At 48.9% G+C, this 17,249-nt stretch overlaps 1 protein-coding gene across 3 annotated transcripts in view; it reads left to right on the forward strand.

The window, feature by feature from the left end:
* The window catches only part of SH3PXD2B (SH3 and PX domains 2B), a 79,014-nt gene that overhangs the window by 37,646 nt on the left and 24,119 nt on the right, over positions 1-17,249 (forward strand). For all 3 annotated transcript variants that reach the window (XM_074915848.1, XM_074915849.1, XM_074915850.1), the window contains 2 exons: positions 7,527-7,603; positions 11,830-11,921. In XM_074915848.1, the coding sequence (XP_074771949.1) occupies positions 7,527-7,603; positions 11,830-11,921 (169 nt within the window). The remainder of the gene's footprint in view (positions 1-7,526; positions 7,604-11,829; positions 11,922-17,249) is intronic.

Here is a 17,249-nt window from a genome sequence, read left to right on the forward strand (position 1 = left end):
ACAGCACAGGACTTTGCCAAACAGATGCTAAGTGCAGGGCTCCTGGAAATGTTGTCTCCCACGCCTGCTTCTCCATCCTCGGAATAGCCCACGTAGCTGGCTGCTCTATGGGCTGGGATTAATTATATGTATATTTGGGGCTGCCTTTTTTTTGAAGTTTGGAACCTGTGCCAGGGAAAATCTGGATGTGATTTGAAAGGTGCAGAGAAGTGAATTCTTTCCGAGGCAATGGGGCAGGGGGGAGAGTGGGGGTAGTCCTTCAGGATAAAGCAAGAGGCACAGCTGGTTTTCCACTCTTCAGATACCTGGCTTGGTCAGCGGCTGTGATCAGCAGGGTGGTGTGTTTTGGGTTCTCTGCCCCTCCAGCTTGCTGGAGATCCAGTAACAGCCTTTGGCTTAAGAGGAGCCTCAACCATTTTGCTGGTTGAAATCCCTCTGCCTCCGTTTTTTGGCTCCTTGCTCCCCAGTGTAACTTCAGATCTGCCTGAAGAATTCCCACAGGAGGGAATAATTTGCAGAGCCCTGTTTTCCCTACCTGTTTGTTTGGAGAGATTAACTCCTCTTGTGGCCTGCCTGCTCTATCTCACACTGCTGGAGACCAGAAGTCCTTATCAGCCCTTTCCCCAAGCTCTCCTCTGACACTTTTCAGTCCTTGATGAATGGCTGAGCCTCATTGCTTTGCAGCCACCCCCTCCTCTAAAGCAAAGCAGCCTTGATTAGCTGCAAAGGGGGTTCTTCCTGGGAAGCAGAACCTTTCTGGCACCAGAGGAGTTTTTGTGGGCAGACAGAGTATCTTCAGTGGAGCTTCCCTGGTTGGTGCCAGCTCTGCTGCATTGAAGGATGGAGTTCATGCCCCCCAGGGATGACTTGCAGTCGGTGGTGGGCACCAGCCTCCTTCTCCTTCCCAGTTGGATATGAGGCAGCACACCAATGTTATTTCTGCTGTTGAAGCCCTGAGCCCAGTGATGTGCAGCTTAACTGCAGAAGGGCAACCTCAGCTCCAGCTGGTGGATTGGAAGCAAAAGCCAGCAGTTTGTCCTCTTGATTCCAGGCCAGACTATATGAATGAAGGGACTGTCACAGTGGGGTTTTGCGGGGGACAGGCATGCTGGAATGGTGGCAAAGGAAGGTTTTAAGGAGGGATTTGAAGGAAACCATACCAGTGGTTGAAAGAAACCATGCCATGGTATGTCAGTGTTTACAGGAAAACTCTCCCTAGGGTGAGGCACAGTATGGGACAGTTGGAACAACAGAGGCTGTGGAACAGTGCTGACTGGCCTGAGGTTCACAGGGACACACTGGATGGATTTGCTGCCTATTCATCATGTTGGATGAACTCATGCTGGTGTGTGGTGGGCATCTGGCCATGATGGATGGAAATAAGTAGCAGTGGTGGAGGGAGAGCAGTGTGCCTGTGGAAAAAGGGAAGACAGGAGGAGTGTAGCTGCATTGGTGGGACATACAGCTTTGTAACTGGGGACCTTCACATCTCAGGAGGTTGTGAGCTATATCCACTGGCTGATGGAGTCTCAAAACAGCATCAAGGTGCTCTACTGTGGTTTTCCAGGTTTCTCTCCCAGCAGGGTGAAGAACACCACTGGCTCCCTGACATCAGCCCAGAGCTCAGGGCAGTAAAGGAGGAGAAATGGAAGCACTGGGACAATTCGAGCGTCAGAGCTGAGCAGATGGTGCCAGGCTGGTCAAAAGGGGAGGGAGGGAAAAAGTCAGACAGGGGAAGGACAAAGCAGGCAGGAGTGCCCATAGTTGCCTGCAAGGCTGCTTGTAAAGTCTCCCTGCCTCTGCCCTGCTGCTGCCCAGCTGGGGAGACAGGACGATTGCTGCTGACTCAGAAGGCCTTCAGATGTGGTCAGACATTGGCTTTGTGGTAGGTTAAGATCTTTTTGTCAGGTTTCCTCCCTCCCCAGTCCCTCTCTGAGAACCAGCTGGTGCCGCCAGTGCTGAAGCGCCTGTACTGGTACTGGTATTTGCATGGCTGTAAAAACAAACCAGGGTAAACAAGGAGATAAAACAAGTAAACAAATGCTCAAGTCAGCAAGGGAAAATGGAGATGTGGCTTCTGCTGCTTTGTTACGCTTGAATTTATCTTTTCTTTGGGTAGGTAAAAACCTCAGTTGCTCAGAAGCGGTCTTTGATGAGCACAGCTGGCTTTGGTTGTAGCCCAGGCATCATCTCAGCGCCGTGTATGGCACAGGAAGGGCATGGTCCTTCTCCTTCATGGGGCTGGGGTGGGGCTGCGGAAGAGCAGCAGGGCAAGAATTAGCATTGCTTGCCCTTGGGATTTCCTCCCCTTGGTGAATCCTCTACCGAGGGCTGCTGCTCATGTCCTGCCCCTCTCCTGGGACATTCCTGGGGTATTCTCCTGGACAGCACTGCAGTGAAGGTCCTCCACCTGCCCTAGCTGCTTTCGTATTCTGTATAAAGCACCCAATGATTTCTGGAAAGCACTGCATAAAAAGCTGGATACTTTTATTATTTTGGGGTGATAAAATTAAATTTTGACTCTGATGTTCTGTTGTTGTACATATTTATGACGTCTTACTTTTATTTAAATTAAACTAATCCTTGTGACTCCAAGGCAACCTTACAATAATAATCTGTTCTGCATTGCTTAATTCCCCCAACATCTGTAACCACCCAGTGAGTGTATGAAACGTAATTTCAGGTATAGCTAGATATGTAGACAGTAAACATTCACCCACTTTTGCACTGAAGATCAGTGCAGAGACTTAATTTGCTTTGATTTTTAAGGAGTTTCATATGTTTTAGTTCTTTCCTTTTGGTTTTATTGCCTCTAACTTTAAAGGATGGGTTGTGTTGGTCAGATTTCTCCAGTCAAAATGCTGATGGAGAATAATAATACTGCCAGGTTATCCTTAAAGAGAAAATGCATGCAAAATGCCGTCTTCTGCTGTGAAAGGAGGGTATCAAATGCATAGCATGCAGTGCTTTGGTGCATCTACAGTTATATTAATGTAATGTATAATAAATATATTCACTGGAATAAAGTGGTTTATGTTCTACTGAAGAAAGAACACTTTCTAAATTGTAACTTGTACACAGAGTGTCTTCAGAGCTATTGTCCTTCTCAGAGGCACTGCTTTTTTCCTGTAGATATTACTGGGTTTTCGAGATCCAGAAAAAGCAGACAGCATGTCCTGGGATGTGGGTATTTCTTACTCAGGAATACAGGCCAGGGCAGCCATTCTGTAGCAGTGTTTTATCTCTGTCTTCTTTTTCCAGAATCAACTTACTTGACGCATTCCCAGGTGATAAATGTTCAGTCTATTTATAGCTTTGTTTGTGTGTATAAAGGACGGGGTATTTTACTGCACTTCTTTGTGCAGTGACTTTCTTGTGTTAGCAGGGAGGGAGACTCATTGCTCTGATTGCTCATGCATATCATTATGTATGTAAATAAGAAAATCTAATCATTTCTGAGTTGCTTGAGTTGCGGCAAGAGTGAGAAGCTGGTGAAATTGAGCCTGCAGCAGCACTGACCTTACCAGCTGATGGAAAACCCCAATAATCAGCGAAATATGCAGAATTGCCTTCCTTCACATGTCTTCCCCTTGGTATTCCTGATGCCGAGGCTGAGGGCTATTAGGAGTAAAATGAGTCTCACCTGAGGATGCTCTTAAAGTAGAGCTGGTAGTTATTTTTCTTATATTGGAGTGAATTTTGCTGAGTTTGCAGGCATCTAGGAGTCGAGGATCCAAAGTCCATCAGGGCTGTCCTTGCTCTTGCTAGATAGCACTAAGGCAGCTGAGATTGCTTCCCCTTTGCTGTCGTTCTGCATCTCTCATGCTGCAGATTTACTGAATGAACAGCTCAGCTAACTGGGAAACCTTACTGTGGAAAATCAAACCCCAGAGACTTTCCCCTCTTTTCTGCTGGCATCTTTCTTTGTGGATGTTTCTCCTCACTGTTCTGCATGGCTTGCCTTTGCCTGGCACTAGATTACACTGTGCCAAAGCTGGGCCAGCAGCCAAACCCTTCTCTGCACAGTACCTGTGTGTCAGGCTGCTCCATGGAAAAGGCCAGGACAGCAATTATCCAACACAGTCATCAGAATTAACTTTCCTCTTGCCTTGACCATCTCCCCATTTCTTTGGTGTGTGTTTCCTTTAGGATCTAGAGGAGCTAATCCTGAGCCTTCTCCTCCCCTTCAGCATGGAGTATCTGCTGTGGGCAGGAGGAAGAGAATCTGCCTGGATGTTCAGCAGGGCAGTACCAGGCTGAGAGTCAATACAAGCTCCTGGAGGCAGCCAAAAATGTGTAAAGCAGAGAGCCCTTAGAATGAGGTGTGGGTGATGGGCACCATCGCCTTCACTGTGTCCCCTGGAGCTACAGCAGTCTGGAGTGCAGATATTAGATTAATAATGTCATGCATTTCTCTTGCATTATTAGACAATCTTTGAGGTCCCTTCCAACCCAAACCATTCTATGATTCTATGGTCTTTGGCCATGTGAAATGTCCTAGTGGGCAGCACTCTTATTCCCATTTGCAGATATGTTCTAAGGAGAACATGCCCAGGAAAATGTTGTGTCCTAGTGACCCAGCAAGTTGCCCATCTTTCCCTTCCAGGAGGGAAGTGGTTTCCTGCACTCTCCTGCCTTTCAAGTCAAGGATTTATATAGCTGTATTTGGCAGCACTGAAGGGTCTGCAATTATGTTAATTAGGCATTTTGATTAAAAACCAGCTTTTTGTTAGAAAATAAACTTCCTTGCAGAAAAATACTAGATCTAGAGCAATAGCAGCTAGATTTCCTGCTGATTCATATGCTCTGTGCCTGGGCTAATTTAAGATCACTTCAGTTGTTGTGTTGTATTTATTCCCCCAAACTATGTTCTTTTTATTATTATTCACTAGCATAGTTTGTTAAACATTTAAACATGTCAACTATATCCTGGCCTGCATGAAGAGAAAGGAAGTGATTCTCCCCCATTACCCTGCTCTCCTGAAACCCCCCCCTGCAGTGCTGTGTCCAGCTCTGGGGCCCCAACACAAGAAGGACATGGATGTGCTTGAGTGGGTCCAGAGGAGGCCATGAAGATGATCAGGGGCTGGAGCACCTCCCCTGTGAGGACAGGCTGAGAGAGCTGGGGTTGTTCAGCCTGGAGAAGAGAAGGCTCTGGGGAGAACTTATAGGGGCTTTCCAGTACTTAAAGGGGGCTACAGGAAAGATGGTGAGTGACTCTTTATCAGGGAGTGTAGGGTTATGAAGAGGGGTAACAGTTTTAACCTGAAAGAGTGTAGATTTAGGTCAGTATTAGGAAGAAATTCTTCCCTGTGAGGGTGGTGAGACACTGGCACAGGCTGCCCAGAGAAGCTGTGGCTGCCCCCTCCCTGGCAGGGTTCAAGGCCAGGTTGGACGGGGCTGTGAGCAACCTGGGCTAGTGGAAGGTGTCCCTGCCCATGGCAGGGGGGTAGAACTACATGATTTTTAAGGTCCCTTCCAACCCAAACCATTCTATGATTCTATATTCCCACACCCAGAGCTTATTATTTCAGACATTTATAATGTACGCACCCATCAGTGATTTCATTTTGGCAGACATAAAATCAAAACAGCTATTCCTTATAATTGCCAACAGAACTGTTGTGATCCATTCATCTTTTTAAAAATCATCATTCAAATAGAAACCTATGCAGCAAATACTTCATGATCGGTGATGAGAAGGGAAGCTGTTGATCATTTGCTTGTCTGATGGAAAATAATTACTGTAGGCAAGGAGAGGAGCTCTGACCTGGTTGTTGCTCCCAGTCTTTCCAGACAACTTCTGTGTTCCCAGGCTATTCACCCTCAAAATCTAAAAGACAGATTGAATAGAGGGGTATTCTTTTTTTCACTGTATCGTAAAGACTGCCAGACTTGGCTCTGGCAGGCTGTGAGAAGGAATGCATTTCAGAGCAGAGCGTTTCCCAACATGAATGTTTCAGCCCCTTGCTGACAGCAGGACAAATGAGAAGCAATTCTTCTGGTATGAGCTGGTCTGACCCTATGCATTTCACTGGAGGGCAAGTATAGAGCTAGTACTGAGTGTGGTTGCTGTGTCTCCCTTGGACAGTCCAGTTTTGAAGGCATTCTGCATTAACTGAGTCTAGCAGCAGATTTGACTCCTCCATAAAGTTCTCATTCATGCTCCTTGCAAGCTAAAGTTGGGTTGGCTTAGTCATCTCTGCTTAAAAAATGTATTGGCAAGCTGTACAAGTCATGCATGTTCCAGATCCTGAACAAGTCAGGGAGAAGTGGGGGGGTGACCCAGCCCTGGTTTTAAAACAGTGATAAGCGTGTGTCCATTTTACTACATCTTGTTCTTAAGTAGCTTAATAGCATCCAGTGTCCAGTTGTGGCAATGCTGCAGCTCCTGCAAGGGCTTGCTGTGGGGGTTGAAGCTAGACATGGTGCAGCGAAGGGCTGTGTGATTCTCCAGAGTGCTTTTCTCTGTTCTCACGTTGCTTGCAAAGAGGGGGTGTTGATACTTGGTTGTGAGAGGAGTTTGGCTTCTGGATTGCCCCATGGTGGCCTCTCTGATAAGTGAAGGGGTTGCACAGACACATCAGTTGCTCTCCCTGGGTTTGGTGGTGAGACTGGAAACCCAAGTAGGGACAAAAAGAGAGACTTTCCTGCTCTATGGGAGTTGTCAGGAGGAACTTGAGGGAATTTCATTATCACCCACCCCCCCAAAACACAATTTTCCACATGTTTGTATTGCAAAGCAGTGCCAGTTCCTGGTGCTTTGGGAAGTCAGATCTGAAATCCTACCACGTACTAGTCCTTTTGATCACCAAGTCTCTATGTGTATGTTTCACTGTCTGCTAATGGCTTTTGTCTCATTAAATGCCAGAGAAGCCGTTCTCTGTGAAAGCAGCTTGAAGCATTTAGGGCTCATTAGACTTCAAAGGAAAGAGGCCTGTACCACAAGCCAGAGGGGAGGAAATGGAGTGCCAAGAGGATCCCATTAATGCAGAACAAAAATAAACCCCAGACAGGAAGGAAAATCCTATAGGTCTGACTCAGAGCTGCAGTCCCAACACTGAGCTCCCCACACTAGACCTGGATGCCCCGACCAAGCCTGGAGCCTGCAAGAAGGGTCCCACCTGCGCCGGCAGTCACACGGGTGTCCACGTCTTGGGCAAGCACTGGTGTTTGCCAGTGGACTTGTCCACCCAGAACTTGCATGCCAGCAGACTGTAAGGTATCAGGCACATGCATTGACAGGGGCTGCCTCTCCATCATCGCCACATTGGTGAGAGAAGATGGGGGTGCAGTTTGCTGGTAATTGTTTCCTCTTCTCTCTCCTTGAACATTCTTGCCACTTCAAATGTAGTTTATTCTAATAAGGTATTTAATCTAGGGGAGGGAACATGCTTCTCTATAGGTATGGTGCTTTTGGTGAGAACAAGATGCACAGGGAATAGGTCCTGACAGAGTGATTCAAAAGAGAGTCTTCCTGGGTGTTGTGCTGACCCGCTCTTCTCCCTCCGTCTCTCCTGTTACAGGAAAGATCCTCTTCCGCCGAAGTCACATCCGTGATGTTGCGGTCAAGCGGCTGATACCTATTGATGAATACTGCAAGGTAAGGGGACGTTTCTAGTGTCAACCAAAGACGAACCACCTTGATCAGGCTCGATCCTGGTTGATAGTATATAATGGGATGCCAGTGCTGGGAAAACAGGGAGTGTGGGCTATGGCCTGCTACCAAACCCTTTCTGTGATGAAAACTCACCCACTGATTCTCTTTTCACTCCATGTGATCAACACTGAGGGCTTGGAGGCCTGGCCTTGCAGGGTGCGAGGTGGCACAGCTGTACACCAGCTTGCACTCTGTTGCTGCACTTTCCCTTTCTCTTCTTCTTTCTCAAGCTGCAAACCAGAACCAGTTTTCCAGCTAGGCTGGGAAGGACCTGTCTGCCTGGCTGTGTCCTGTCTGGTAGGTGGTTTGGAGTGAAATGATGGTGTGTAGGACTAGGCTTGAAGGATTTAGTTCTTTAGGGAGCCTTTCCTTGCCCATCTCTTGGAACACAGACCTGCTGTTTTATGTACAAGACAGCACTTTCTTAGTGGGATGGTCATAAAATGGGACATAAACTCCTGTTACTGGTTATGCAAAACCATTACTTGTGCAGGGATAAAATGCCTTGTATCTGCAGAGGGTTATTGGAAGCCAGCAGAGATCATCTTATCATAGAGCCAAAATACAGTTGATTATGTCCTTTCCTTGATTAAGTCTGAGACAATTTGCTCCATACTCTTGAAGGATATAAGACTGGGCTTCAGTATAAGGCAAATTATGGTGTTAGGGCATTTTCTTCTGGGAAAAATAAAATACTGAAGACCACAAAAAATTATTTTCACAAAAATGAAGTATGCCACATCTCATCATGTCAAAGAAGTGCACTTGTACTTGCAGCAGCCATGAAATGGTCTGAAGGTAGGTCCAGTACTTCTAAAATCCAGTGTGAATGCTGTTAATAACATATCCAAAGACCACAGAACCCAAGGGAGTTGATGAGGAAATGGTGAAACGTCCATCACATTCCTTAGGTGCGGGAGGTGTAGCAGTAACTGTGGCCTAGGTCTTTGCATAGTGGGGAAAACTCTGGATTTTGGGACTCAGCCAGACCTGTGAGAGGGATGTCATGGCTTAAATAACAAGTACAAGGATAAAGGTGAATTAGTAAACGAGTCTGACAGCTCTGCAGTGGGGCTGTGGGTGAAAGCCACTGTGAACCAGAATAGCAGATGAGAGCAGAGTGATGGAGATTTAGTGCAAGGTATGCTTGGACCTATGTGCTCCAAAGAGTGTGGGGGAAGCTGATGGTGCAAGTAACCGCTTGACTCCAGCCAGATGTGATCAGCCCCCTGTCTTCTTGGGTCACTAAATGTGCCAGCTACATACATACACACGCAACCGTAAATTTAATTTTGGGGAAGAAAAAAATCCCTAAGTGGTAAGATGCTGCAGCTGTATATTTCAGAATAATGCCATTAATGGCATAGACATAAAGAATCCATTTGACTTAACAACTGGAACATAATGGGTGATGTTATATGACCCACTTAGAGAGCTGCTCTCTCCTCCTCCGGTTAATGCATTACTAAGTAATAACGTGCACACTGTGCCTGTCCTTCCAGTTGCTGCTACTTAACCATAAAGCTGCTGAGCTGAAGGTGGGTGTGGGACCGAAGGGTGCAGAGATGTGGAATGAGCAAGGAGTCAGCAGGAGCAGAGAGATGTTCCACCTGGGCATACCATGCTGCAAATCCAGCCACAGGATCCCTGCACACTCTTACTGCTGTGTTTATCGTTGGAGGTGGACATTGTATGTACCTGGAGGGTGGTGGTGCAGAAGAAAAATCTTCAGCTTGGCCCTGCTGAATGGGAATTGAGGGTTAGGTGAATATGTTACAAACAAGTTCCCACAGAAAACTGTGTAAGAAAGTTTTTGCTTTCTTGTTGAGTCCTGTGAAAGAAGTAGGGCATCTTTGTTCTCTGGAAGAGCCCTGGAAAGAAGGTTGGTGAGATTTGGGGTGGAAGTAAGTGAGAGGAGCAAGGAAGAGAACCTCTGCTTTCATAAGGCAGTGCTCTTGCTGAAGGGCTTTGTTCCAGGTCTGGCTGTACTGAGAAAAATGTCAATTTAAGGTAAGTTGAAAGAAAAGCAGCAAAAGAATCAGAGCAACTCATAAGAGCAACCAGTCACTGAATGAGACTTCAAACGATGTTAGGAATGACAAGGAGGGGATGCAGAGGCCTGAAATTTTTCACATTTCTCTGGTTTATTCTCTTTGTGTTCTACATCTGTTGGTCTTTCCCCTGATGTGGGAACTGCCTTTCTCCTGTCTAAAGGATTTTGAGAAAGTGTTAGAGGGTTGATGATGGAGTTGTGATGCCCTACCCCAATGAGACTGGGTGCACTTCTAGCAGCAATGTTTTTAGAAAATAATCCTGTCTCACTCCCTGGAAAATGGATTTCAATGCAATAAGACTTGTCTTTCTTTGGTAAGTGACCTTTCTCCTCAGGCTTGCAGGCAGTGGGGCAGGTGAGGTGACTTGCTGTGGCTCCAACACCATGGGCTGAAGCTATGTGCTGATGGCTCTCCCCACTTCACTCCTTTGGGTGGCAGAGCCAGAGGTGGGACAGATGTCACACTATTTGTGCCACTATTTTTGATTTGGTGGCCATAGCTAATGTAGACTTTGGCCAGGTAGACATTAGGGTGGCCTGCTTGACTCAGCCACTGCTGTGCCAGCTGAGTTGGCTCCAGGTGGATTTCCTTCAAGACAGCCTGAGGAATGAGCTGTGGGTCTTGCCTTTTGCCCTCCTGACAGAGGGTGTTTTCTGTGATCATCCCCTCCTACTGGAGGACATAGAGCCTTCTCCAGGCCACAAAATCAGAGTGATTTTGGCCCAGGGGAAATTGTGTAGATCACAGGATGCTTGGAACTGGGGAGTGGTACCCACAGGGAATGGCATCCATGCAAAACTTGGTCTTTGAATAGCCCTTCCCTGGACCCAAAAGCTGTGGAGTTAGTGGGTTTCTCTTCCCTGTCTTTCACATGATCCTGATCACAGCTGGCCCATGATTAGTGGTCTGACTGTCTGCTATGCTGGCAACGAAGGACTGTGTGCTGAATGGCTGGAAAGGCTTTTGGGGGCCAGCAATTAGGTCAGTGTGGAGCCACATCTGATCTGTGTGGTAACCCCAGGCCTTTGCAGGATGTGGCTTTGTCTCTGATACTGAAATGAGTGGAGGATTGGTCTGCTCACACTGCTGTCATGAGATGGCTGTGACAACAAATGGAGGGGAGGGGGGATTATATAGAAAATTGGTCAATCATCTACTCCACGTCAGGCTGCAGCACTGCTCCCTGAGTTCAGATCATCCTTCTTCAATTGCATGTCTTTTTCACTTTTTGCAGTTGCAGTTACCCATGGCCTCGTTCCTTACCACGAGCAGAGAGCAGGGCAGGGCTCTCTGTCAAGCAGCTGCCCATCCCACCTTCCCTGCCTAGCCCTCGCTGCAGCCCCTGTTGAAAAGCATCTACAAGAGCTCTGGTCCAAGGCAAATATTGCTGTCCCAGACTCTGCCCCCAGCTCCCAGAGACATGCGCACTCTCACTCTACAAGTCCCACTGTCTTTTTGCAAAAGGCTTCCTCGAAGGGAAAGGAGGAAAGCAGATGTATCTGACAGCTCCTGCCATTCCACAATGCATGTAGCAGCCTTCAAGCCCTTGCCCTGATGAGCTGGTGTAGACACTTTTGCCTCATGTTGCTTCTCTCCCTGCCTCTTCCCAAGCTGCTGTTGCCCAGTGGAGCATTTTTGGGATGTGCTGTTCAGGGCTGATGGCACTGAGAGTCTGCCACACATAACTGCCCAGCCTTTCCCAAGGATGATAGCTTCATGCCCACAGTACAGCTGGGAAACTGAGCCCTGCCATGGCTGGAAAGATGCTGGGATGGACATCCCTGTGGCTCTTACCGTGCAAGGGCACAGCTGTCCAAAAGGCTGCAGCTGGGCTAAGCGGGGCCTGGAGTTCTCTGCTTATTCTCCTTTAGACTTCAGTTGCAGCTGGGGTGGTGTGATGGATGTAACTGGGGGCTGTCTGGGCCTTCCCCCACTCTGGTGTGTGTTTGCTGTAGCTCTCCCCTGCCTGGCTCTGCACTCCTGTGTGCCGGGGACTGTGTGGGTGCCAGGCTTGGTGCCATGTTCCAGACCCCTGCGCTATGAGGGCCTGTCCTCATTTGTTTCCTTGCACAGTCTTGATGCTTCCCATCACCAGTGTCTCTGTCTCATCCACAGGCTCTGATCCAGCTGCCTCCCTACATCTCCCAATGTGAGGAGGTTCTCCAGTTCTTTGAGACACGACCTGATGACTTGACGCCCCCCAAAGAGTAAGTTGGTTGGGTGGCTGCCACCTCCAGGGTGGCAATGAAACACAAACTGCCTTGAACTTGCTGGTATCCTAAGAGTCTGATGTTCATCAACAGTTCCTGCCATGAGTCACAGATCTGGGATTTGGTGGCTTTCTTGGAAAGGGAATGGGGGCTGTGCAGCAAAAGGTGGACACCTCTGCCCAATCAGCCAACTCCTGGTGTAGCCTTCTCCAGCAGGGAAGTGGAAACACATCTCTGGGACCCTGTGAAATGTCGATCTCCTTTTGAGCCACTTTCAATTTGCAAATGCTGGTTTCAGAAGCATGGTCAGTCTGAAAAGCCTCATTTCACATGGTTACTAATGACCTCTGCCTCGTTTGAAAGACTCCTTCCCTTAGCCATCTCGATGAGCTCCATCCATAACAATGCTCCAGAGTCTTTCCATGCAAAACAAGGAACGTTTGCAAGGAATCTCACCCGTCTTACGCAACTCTGTGTGGTTATAAGTCTTGTGACTATGAGCTACTTTGGCCAGGAGCCACCCATCTCTTACTAATCACAAGCAGCATAAATCTGAGCAGCCGCCTCCATCTCCTGCTATGCTGCTCTCTCTTTTTATGCTGCATGTGACACGATGCACAGCTCTACCAAAGGTTGAGCAATGGAAGAAGCTTGATTAATTGTGAGAGGAAAGGCAGTAAATTGATTTGACATCATTCTGTATTGGAAGGGTGTGGAGGTAGATAAAGGGATTTTGTTTTTCTCTTCAGCAGCAACACTGAGCCTTTCAGGTCTCCAGCTAAGTATTATGCTTGTGAGAACTACATCTTCTCCGTGGGTTTTCAGTTTTTTTCATTGCCTCCCTTAATTCCCCCTTCCCCCTATTCCTGCGTTCCTCCTTTGGCTCTTGTTTCTATTCGCTTGGCCTGTCATGTTCCCCTCTCAGCTCATGGTCACTTGATGAGATTGGTCTGAGGGCCCTGGAGCCCATTAACTAATTGCTTGCTGTCACTGGCGCTCTCATCTGTCCTGCCCAGCTATTACTCACCACTTAACCTGCCTCTCTGTCAGTCACCCCTCAACAAAGGTGGCAGCTCAGGGCCAAGCAAGAGACACAAGGGAAAAATGAGCTTGCAAGGACGTTGGGTGGGGGTATATCGCAGGGGTTAACAGCCCCTGGGGCTGTGTTTGGATGTGAGGGGCTGCCTGTGCATGAGTCTTTGAGCCCTGCATGACAGATCGGTGAGCTGCTTTGCAAAAGGAGTCAGCTGTTGAACCTGCCTGTAGCTGAGGCACCTTCATACATGGGGGGTGGAAGGGCAGCTTCAGTCTTACACCCACTTTCGTCATCTTTATTTTATTTTGTAGACTGAGCCAGAAATCAGGCAGAGTGGGGGCTGGGGCCAGAACAAGGAACACATTCAGATGTGGAGACCTTTGGGCGCTGAGCATCAGCCCCAGAGGGGTGCAGCTCTATGCTCTGCTGTGTTTGAAGCTGTAGCTCCTGCCCATCCAGCCAAGCAGCAATCAGTGCCACGTCCCTCGCCATGTCTGTGGTTTGGGTCCAACAGACAAGGGGAGCGGAGGTGCCAGCCCAAAGTTCAATTCCAAGCACGTGCGTGTGTTGTGGGTTCCGTCCTTAGGTACATCCTGCAGTGTCCTGTGGGACTGCTGAGCAGCGGCCAGATCCCAAATTGCACTCCCTGTAAGATTGCCATGTGTTTGTGAGTGTTTGGCCATGGCAGAGCTGGGTGCGTGAGTGGGTGATGCACCACTGAATCCGGTGGTGGCTGTGCTCCCTCCTGCTGCCTGCTCCTCTTCAGGGAGGAGAGGCAGGCTTGCAGCACACAGGACTTAGCGGGTGACTCTTGTCCATTTACCTTCAGCAGGAAAATGCTACAGCATCTCAAGGTCGTCTTTGTTGTGTTTCCTATCCCAGACTGAATGCCAGAGGGGTATTTATTAGCTACAATTCAAAATGCTAATTAATAAAAGTCCTTGACTTTCTCCTCTGGAGAGATTGGTGGGAGCCCTTTCCTGAGCCCCGAGTGCTGGCACACTGCCAGCTTACCAATAACGAGATGAGAGCTGTGATAGACGGCTGGGCTGGATCAGACGTGATGGCGTGTCTGGGGTTTGGCCGGATGTCATCATTCATCCAGCAGATAAATAATTTTCTCCTGGAATTTGAAAGGGAGCCAGGCCATGAATGGAGTAAAAAAAAAGAAAAGGCAGCTTTTTCTGCTGGGTGGCTGAAAGGTGGGAATGAGGGAGAGAAAAAGGACTCACCAGCATGCTCGGTGCCAAGCCAAGCAGCAACTCTCATGGCACCGTAGCTGGGAACCTTCCTTCTCCTTGTCCCTCCCTGTCCGTTGCCTCAGCTTCCCCAATTGACACCTCAGGTTGCAGCAAGCCCACGGGAGTGGCAGCGGTGGCAGTGAAGGAGTCGTACCTTTGAGAGCTGTTGGATGCACCCTCTGCTTGCTTTTGTCTGGAGTGCAGGTAGAGGATCCATCTAACCTGCATCACCCCAGGATGTCAAACCCCTTTTAAGGGCCACAGTTGACTGCAGTCCGTGGAGCTCTGGTTTAACTGCGAAGGTTGAATTTAGTCTTTGCATCTGACAGTGTTTGGGAATGGAAAGAGGAGGTTGGACAGCCCATGTGTCTATCTCCAGGCCCCCGTTGTGTCTGATTTCCCCAGTGTTGGAGCATTTCATGGGCTGAGCCAGGGCTCACCTCCTGCTTTCATGCAGTGCAGCTCCCTTCAGTGTCCATTTGCCGGTGTTGGGAGCACCAACAAAAACAGGTCACTGCTGGCTACCAGCCCTGCAAACTGAGTTCCTCACCCCTTCTCAGTCTCTCGCCTGCTCTACAAGCCCCAGCCCTGCTGCTAGCATGCACAAAGGGAGATTGTGTGGACAGGAACTGAGCAGAGAGGAGAGTCAAATGCTGCCTTTGTGCATCCTTTGTCCCTCATTGTTTCTAGTTGGGTAGTAGATCACAGCTGAAAGCAGAGCTGAGACAGGAGTCTCCAGCAGTCAGTGGGTGGCAGAGGGAGGTGAAGCCCTTCCTCCACACCCTCCACACACACTCGCCAACTTTCCAGCGTCTTCCCGCCTGGAGAGACCACTTCAAACAGAAGACCAGATTGAGGTTGTGGTGTTTCCACTGGCAATGACGATCGGTGGTGTTTGTGACGTGGATCCCTGTCCAGCAAGCTCTGGACTGGGATAACTCAACTGCTTCCACCTTGGAGGGCTGCCTGGTGGTGGGTCAGAGTGGGGCTGTAATCCAGAGGGATTGGTTAAATTTGGGAAGAGGTGACTCCACAGAGCAGGTGGGGGACAGAAGGAGAAGAGAAATGGTTAGGGAAAGAAAAATCCTCTGGAAAGTTAGCAATCTGTGGGGATGTGGGATTTTTCTCCCTGGTGTTGGATGGAAGCCCTATGAAAACTGTAGTTTCAAAAAAGAGAAATCATCGAATTCCTGCTCCCTGCATATCTCAGCAGGTCTGAGCAGCAGCAGGATGTTTGGCTGTTGAGGTGGGAAATTGCAGTGTGCACCCCCCCCTTACCTCCTATCCACTCTTTTTCAATTTAAATCCGTTTTTAGCCGCAGCAGAGAGTTTCTGGAATAAGGCTGGGGAAGTCTGAACGGCTGGGCACAAAGCCACTGCTGAGTCAAGGCATTCAGCTGCTCACTCTCTTCGCCAGCTGAATTTCGGCTCTGCGACATATGGGAGCCCAGGTTAACTCAGTAGTGAAGCAAGATCCGAAGTGATTACTTAATAATTGTCCACTGTGTACAAGCGGGGCATGCTGGGGAAGGAGCCATCATTGTGCTGCTTCCCAGAGGCTGCAGAGCTGCTGTCCTCTGTATAGGAGGTACCCAGGGCTTGAGAAGTGTCTTTCATTAAAAGCATCTTTCATTGTTTTCTTTTTGGTAGCTAAGCATCCCATTATATATAAGCTACTTCAAGTTGTTTGTTTTGAGCCTTTTAGCCTACAAACACAATTTTTGTTTTCCAGTGGGGACGCAGACACCTGTAAAACAGATTTACTATCTCTTAACATGCTTGAAAGATGTCCTTGAGCATCCCTCCTTGCTTCCTTTGGGGGCTGTGGATTCAGTTTGAAAGCTACCAGCTTCAGAAGTTCTAGAGGTCTTCAAAAGATGTAAATTCCTCATTGCTCAGATATCTTCATCCTTATGTGCTGGGTCTGTCTGAGTCCAGCAGGTCTCCTGCAAAGGGAGGGCAGGGCTGAAAGGCTGTTGTGGGCTCCCTGGCTGCCCAGACAGCATGCTGAGGATTGGAGTGGGCAGCAGTCCCAGCACCAGGGATCTCGGAAGTCTTGTTAAGGGCTCATGACCTCTACAAGAGCAGATAATAGTGGAGGTGGAGCCTATGTCTCAGCAGAGGCTGCAGTGCGTGGGATTACATCTGTGCCCATCCTGGCTTTGGAGTCCCCAGCTGGGGGTTTGGCTGTTGAACTTCAGCTGCTGCTCCTCCCTGCTCACTGAGGTTGTTTGACTTTCCCAGCCACTACCACCCAAATAGGTGTACTGGGAGCAGTGCTTTCCACCTGCTGGGTGGGCTGTGGAGTGGTGGGAACCAGAGAAACCCCACATCTAACTTGCTTAGCCTGCAGATGAGAAACCTCCTGCCACCGTTAAGCAAACGTCCTCCAGGAAAGGCACTGTGCACATTGCCTGGGCTGCTGCTTCCCAGTTTAGCTGATCTTCAAAGCCCTTTGCATGCAGCCAGAGTGGCTTTCCCTGACACCATTTCAGCCAGCAGTGTTGCTGCAGGACTGTGCCCTGCTTTAGAAGGTGGCCTCTGGGGTTTGGTCCTCTTGTGGCAGGATAGCAGCCTGGGCCAGGGAAGGGGGTGGCCCTCTGGCCTTGATCTGCTAACACAGGTCCCGCTCACAGCAGCAGGTCCCTGCCCCAGCTTCCCAGCACTCCTGGGTGTTGGTGACTGATTCTGCTACCATGGTTATACATCCCAAAGAATGGGATTGAAAATGGAGAGGGGAAGCACTGAGGAGCTACATTTTCACTCCAGTGATGTCTTCCATCTTCGGCACTGAGCTGTAGGCAGGCACAGAGCCTCCCTGAGGATTTTGATCCAAAGCACTGACTTGTGCTTTGCTTCTGCCTGCCAGGAAACATGAGCAGCACTCGTGGCCATGGTCCTTCCGTGGTGGCCTGAAGCCCACCTGGCCTTTGCCACCACACGGCAGAAGCTGGAGAGATTTGTTTGCCCTCTCAGCAGAAGTTTCACTACAGTTTCCATACCCCCAGCAGAGGGGCTGCCTCTTCTCCCCTCCTTCTCCTAGCTTAC

This window comes from Athene noctua, chromosome 12 (genome assembly GCF_965140245.1).
Source record: "Athene noctua chromosome 12, bAthNoc1.hap1.1, whole genome shotgun sequence".
Taxonomy (NCBI): domain Eukaryota; kingdom Metazoa; phylum Chordata; class Aves; order Strigiformes; family Strigidae; genus Athene; species Athene noctua.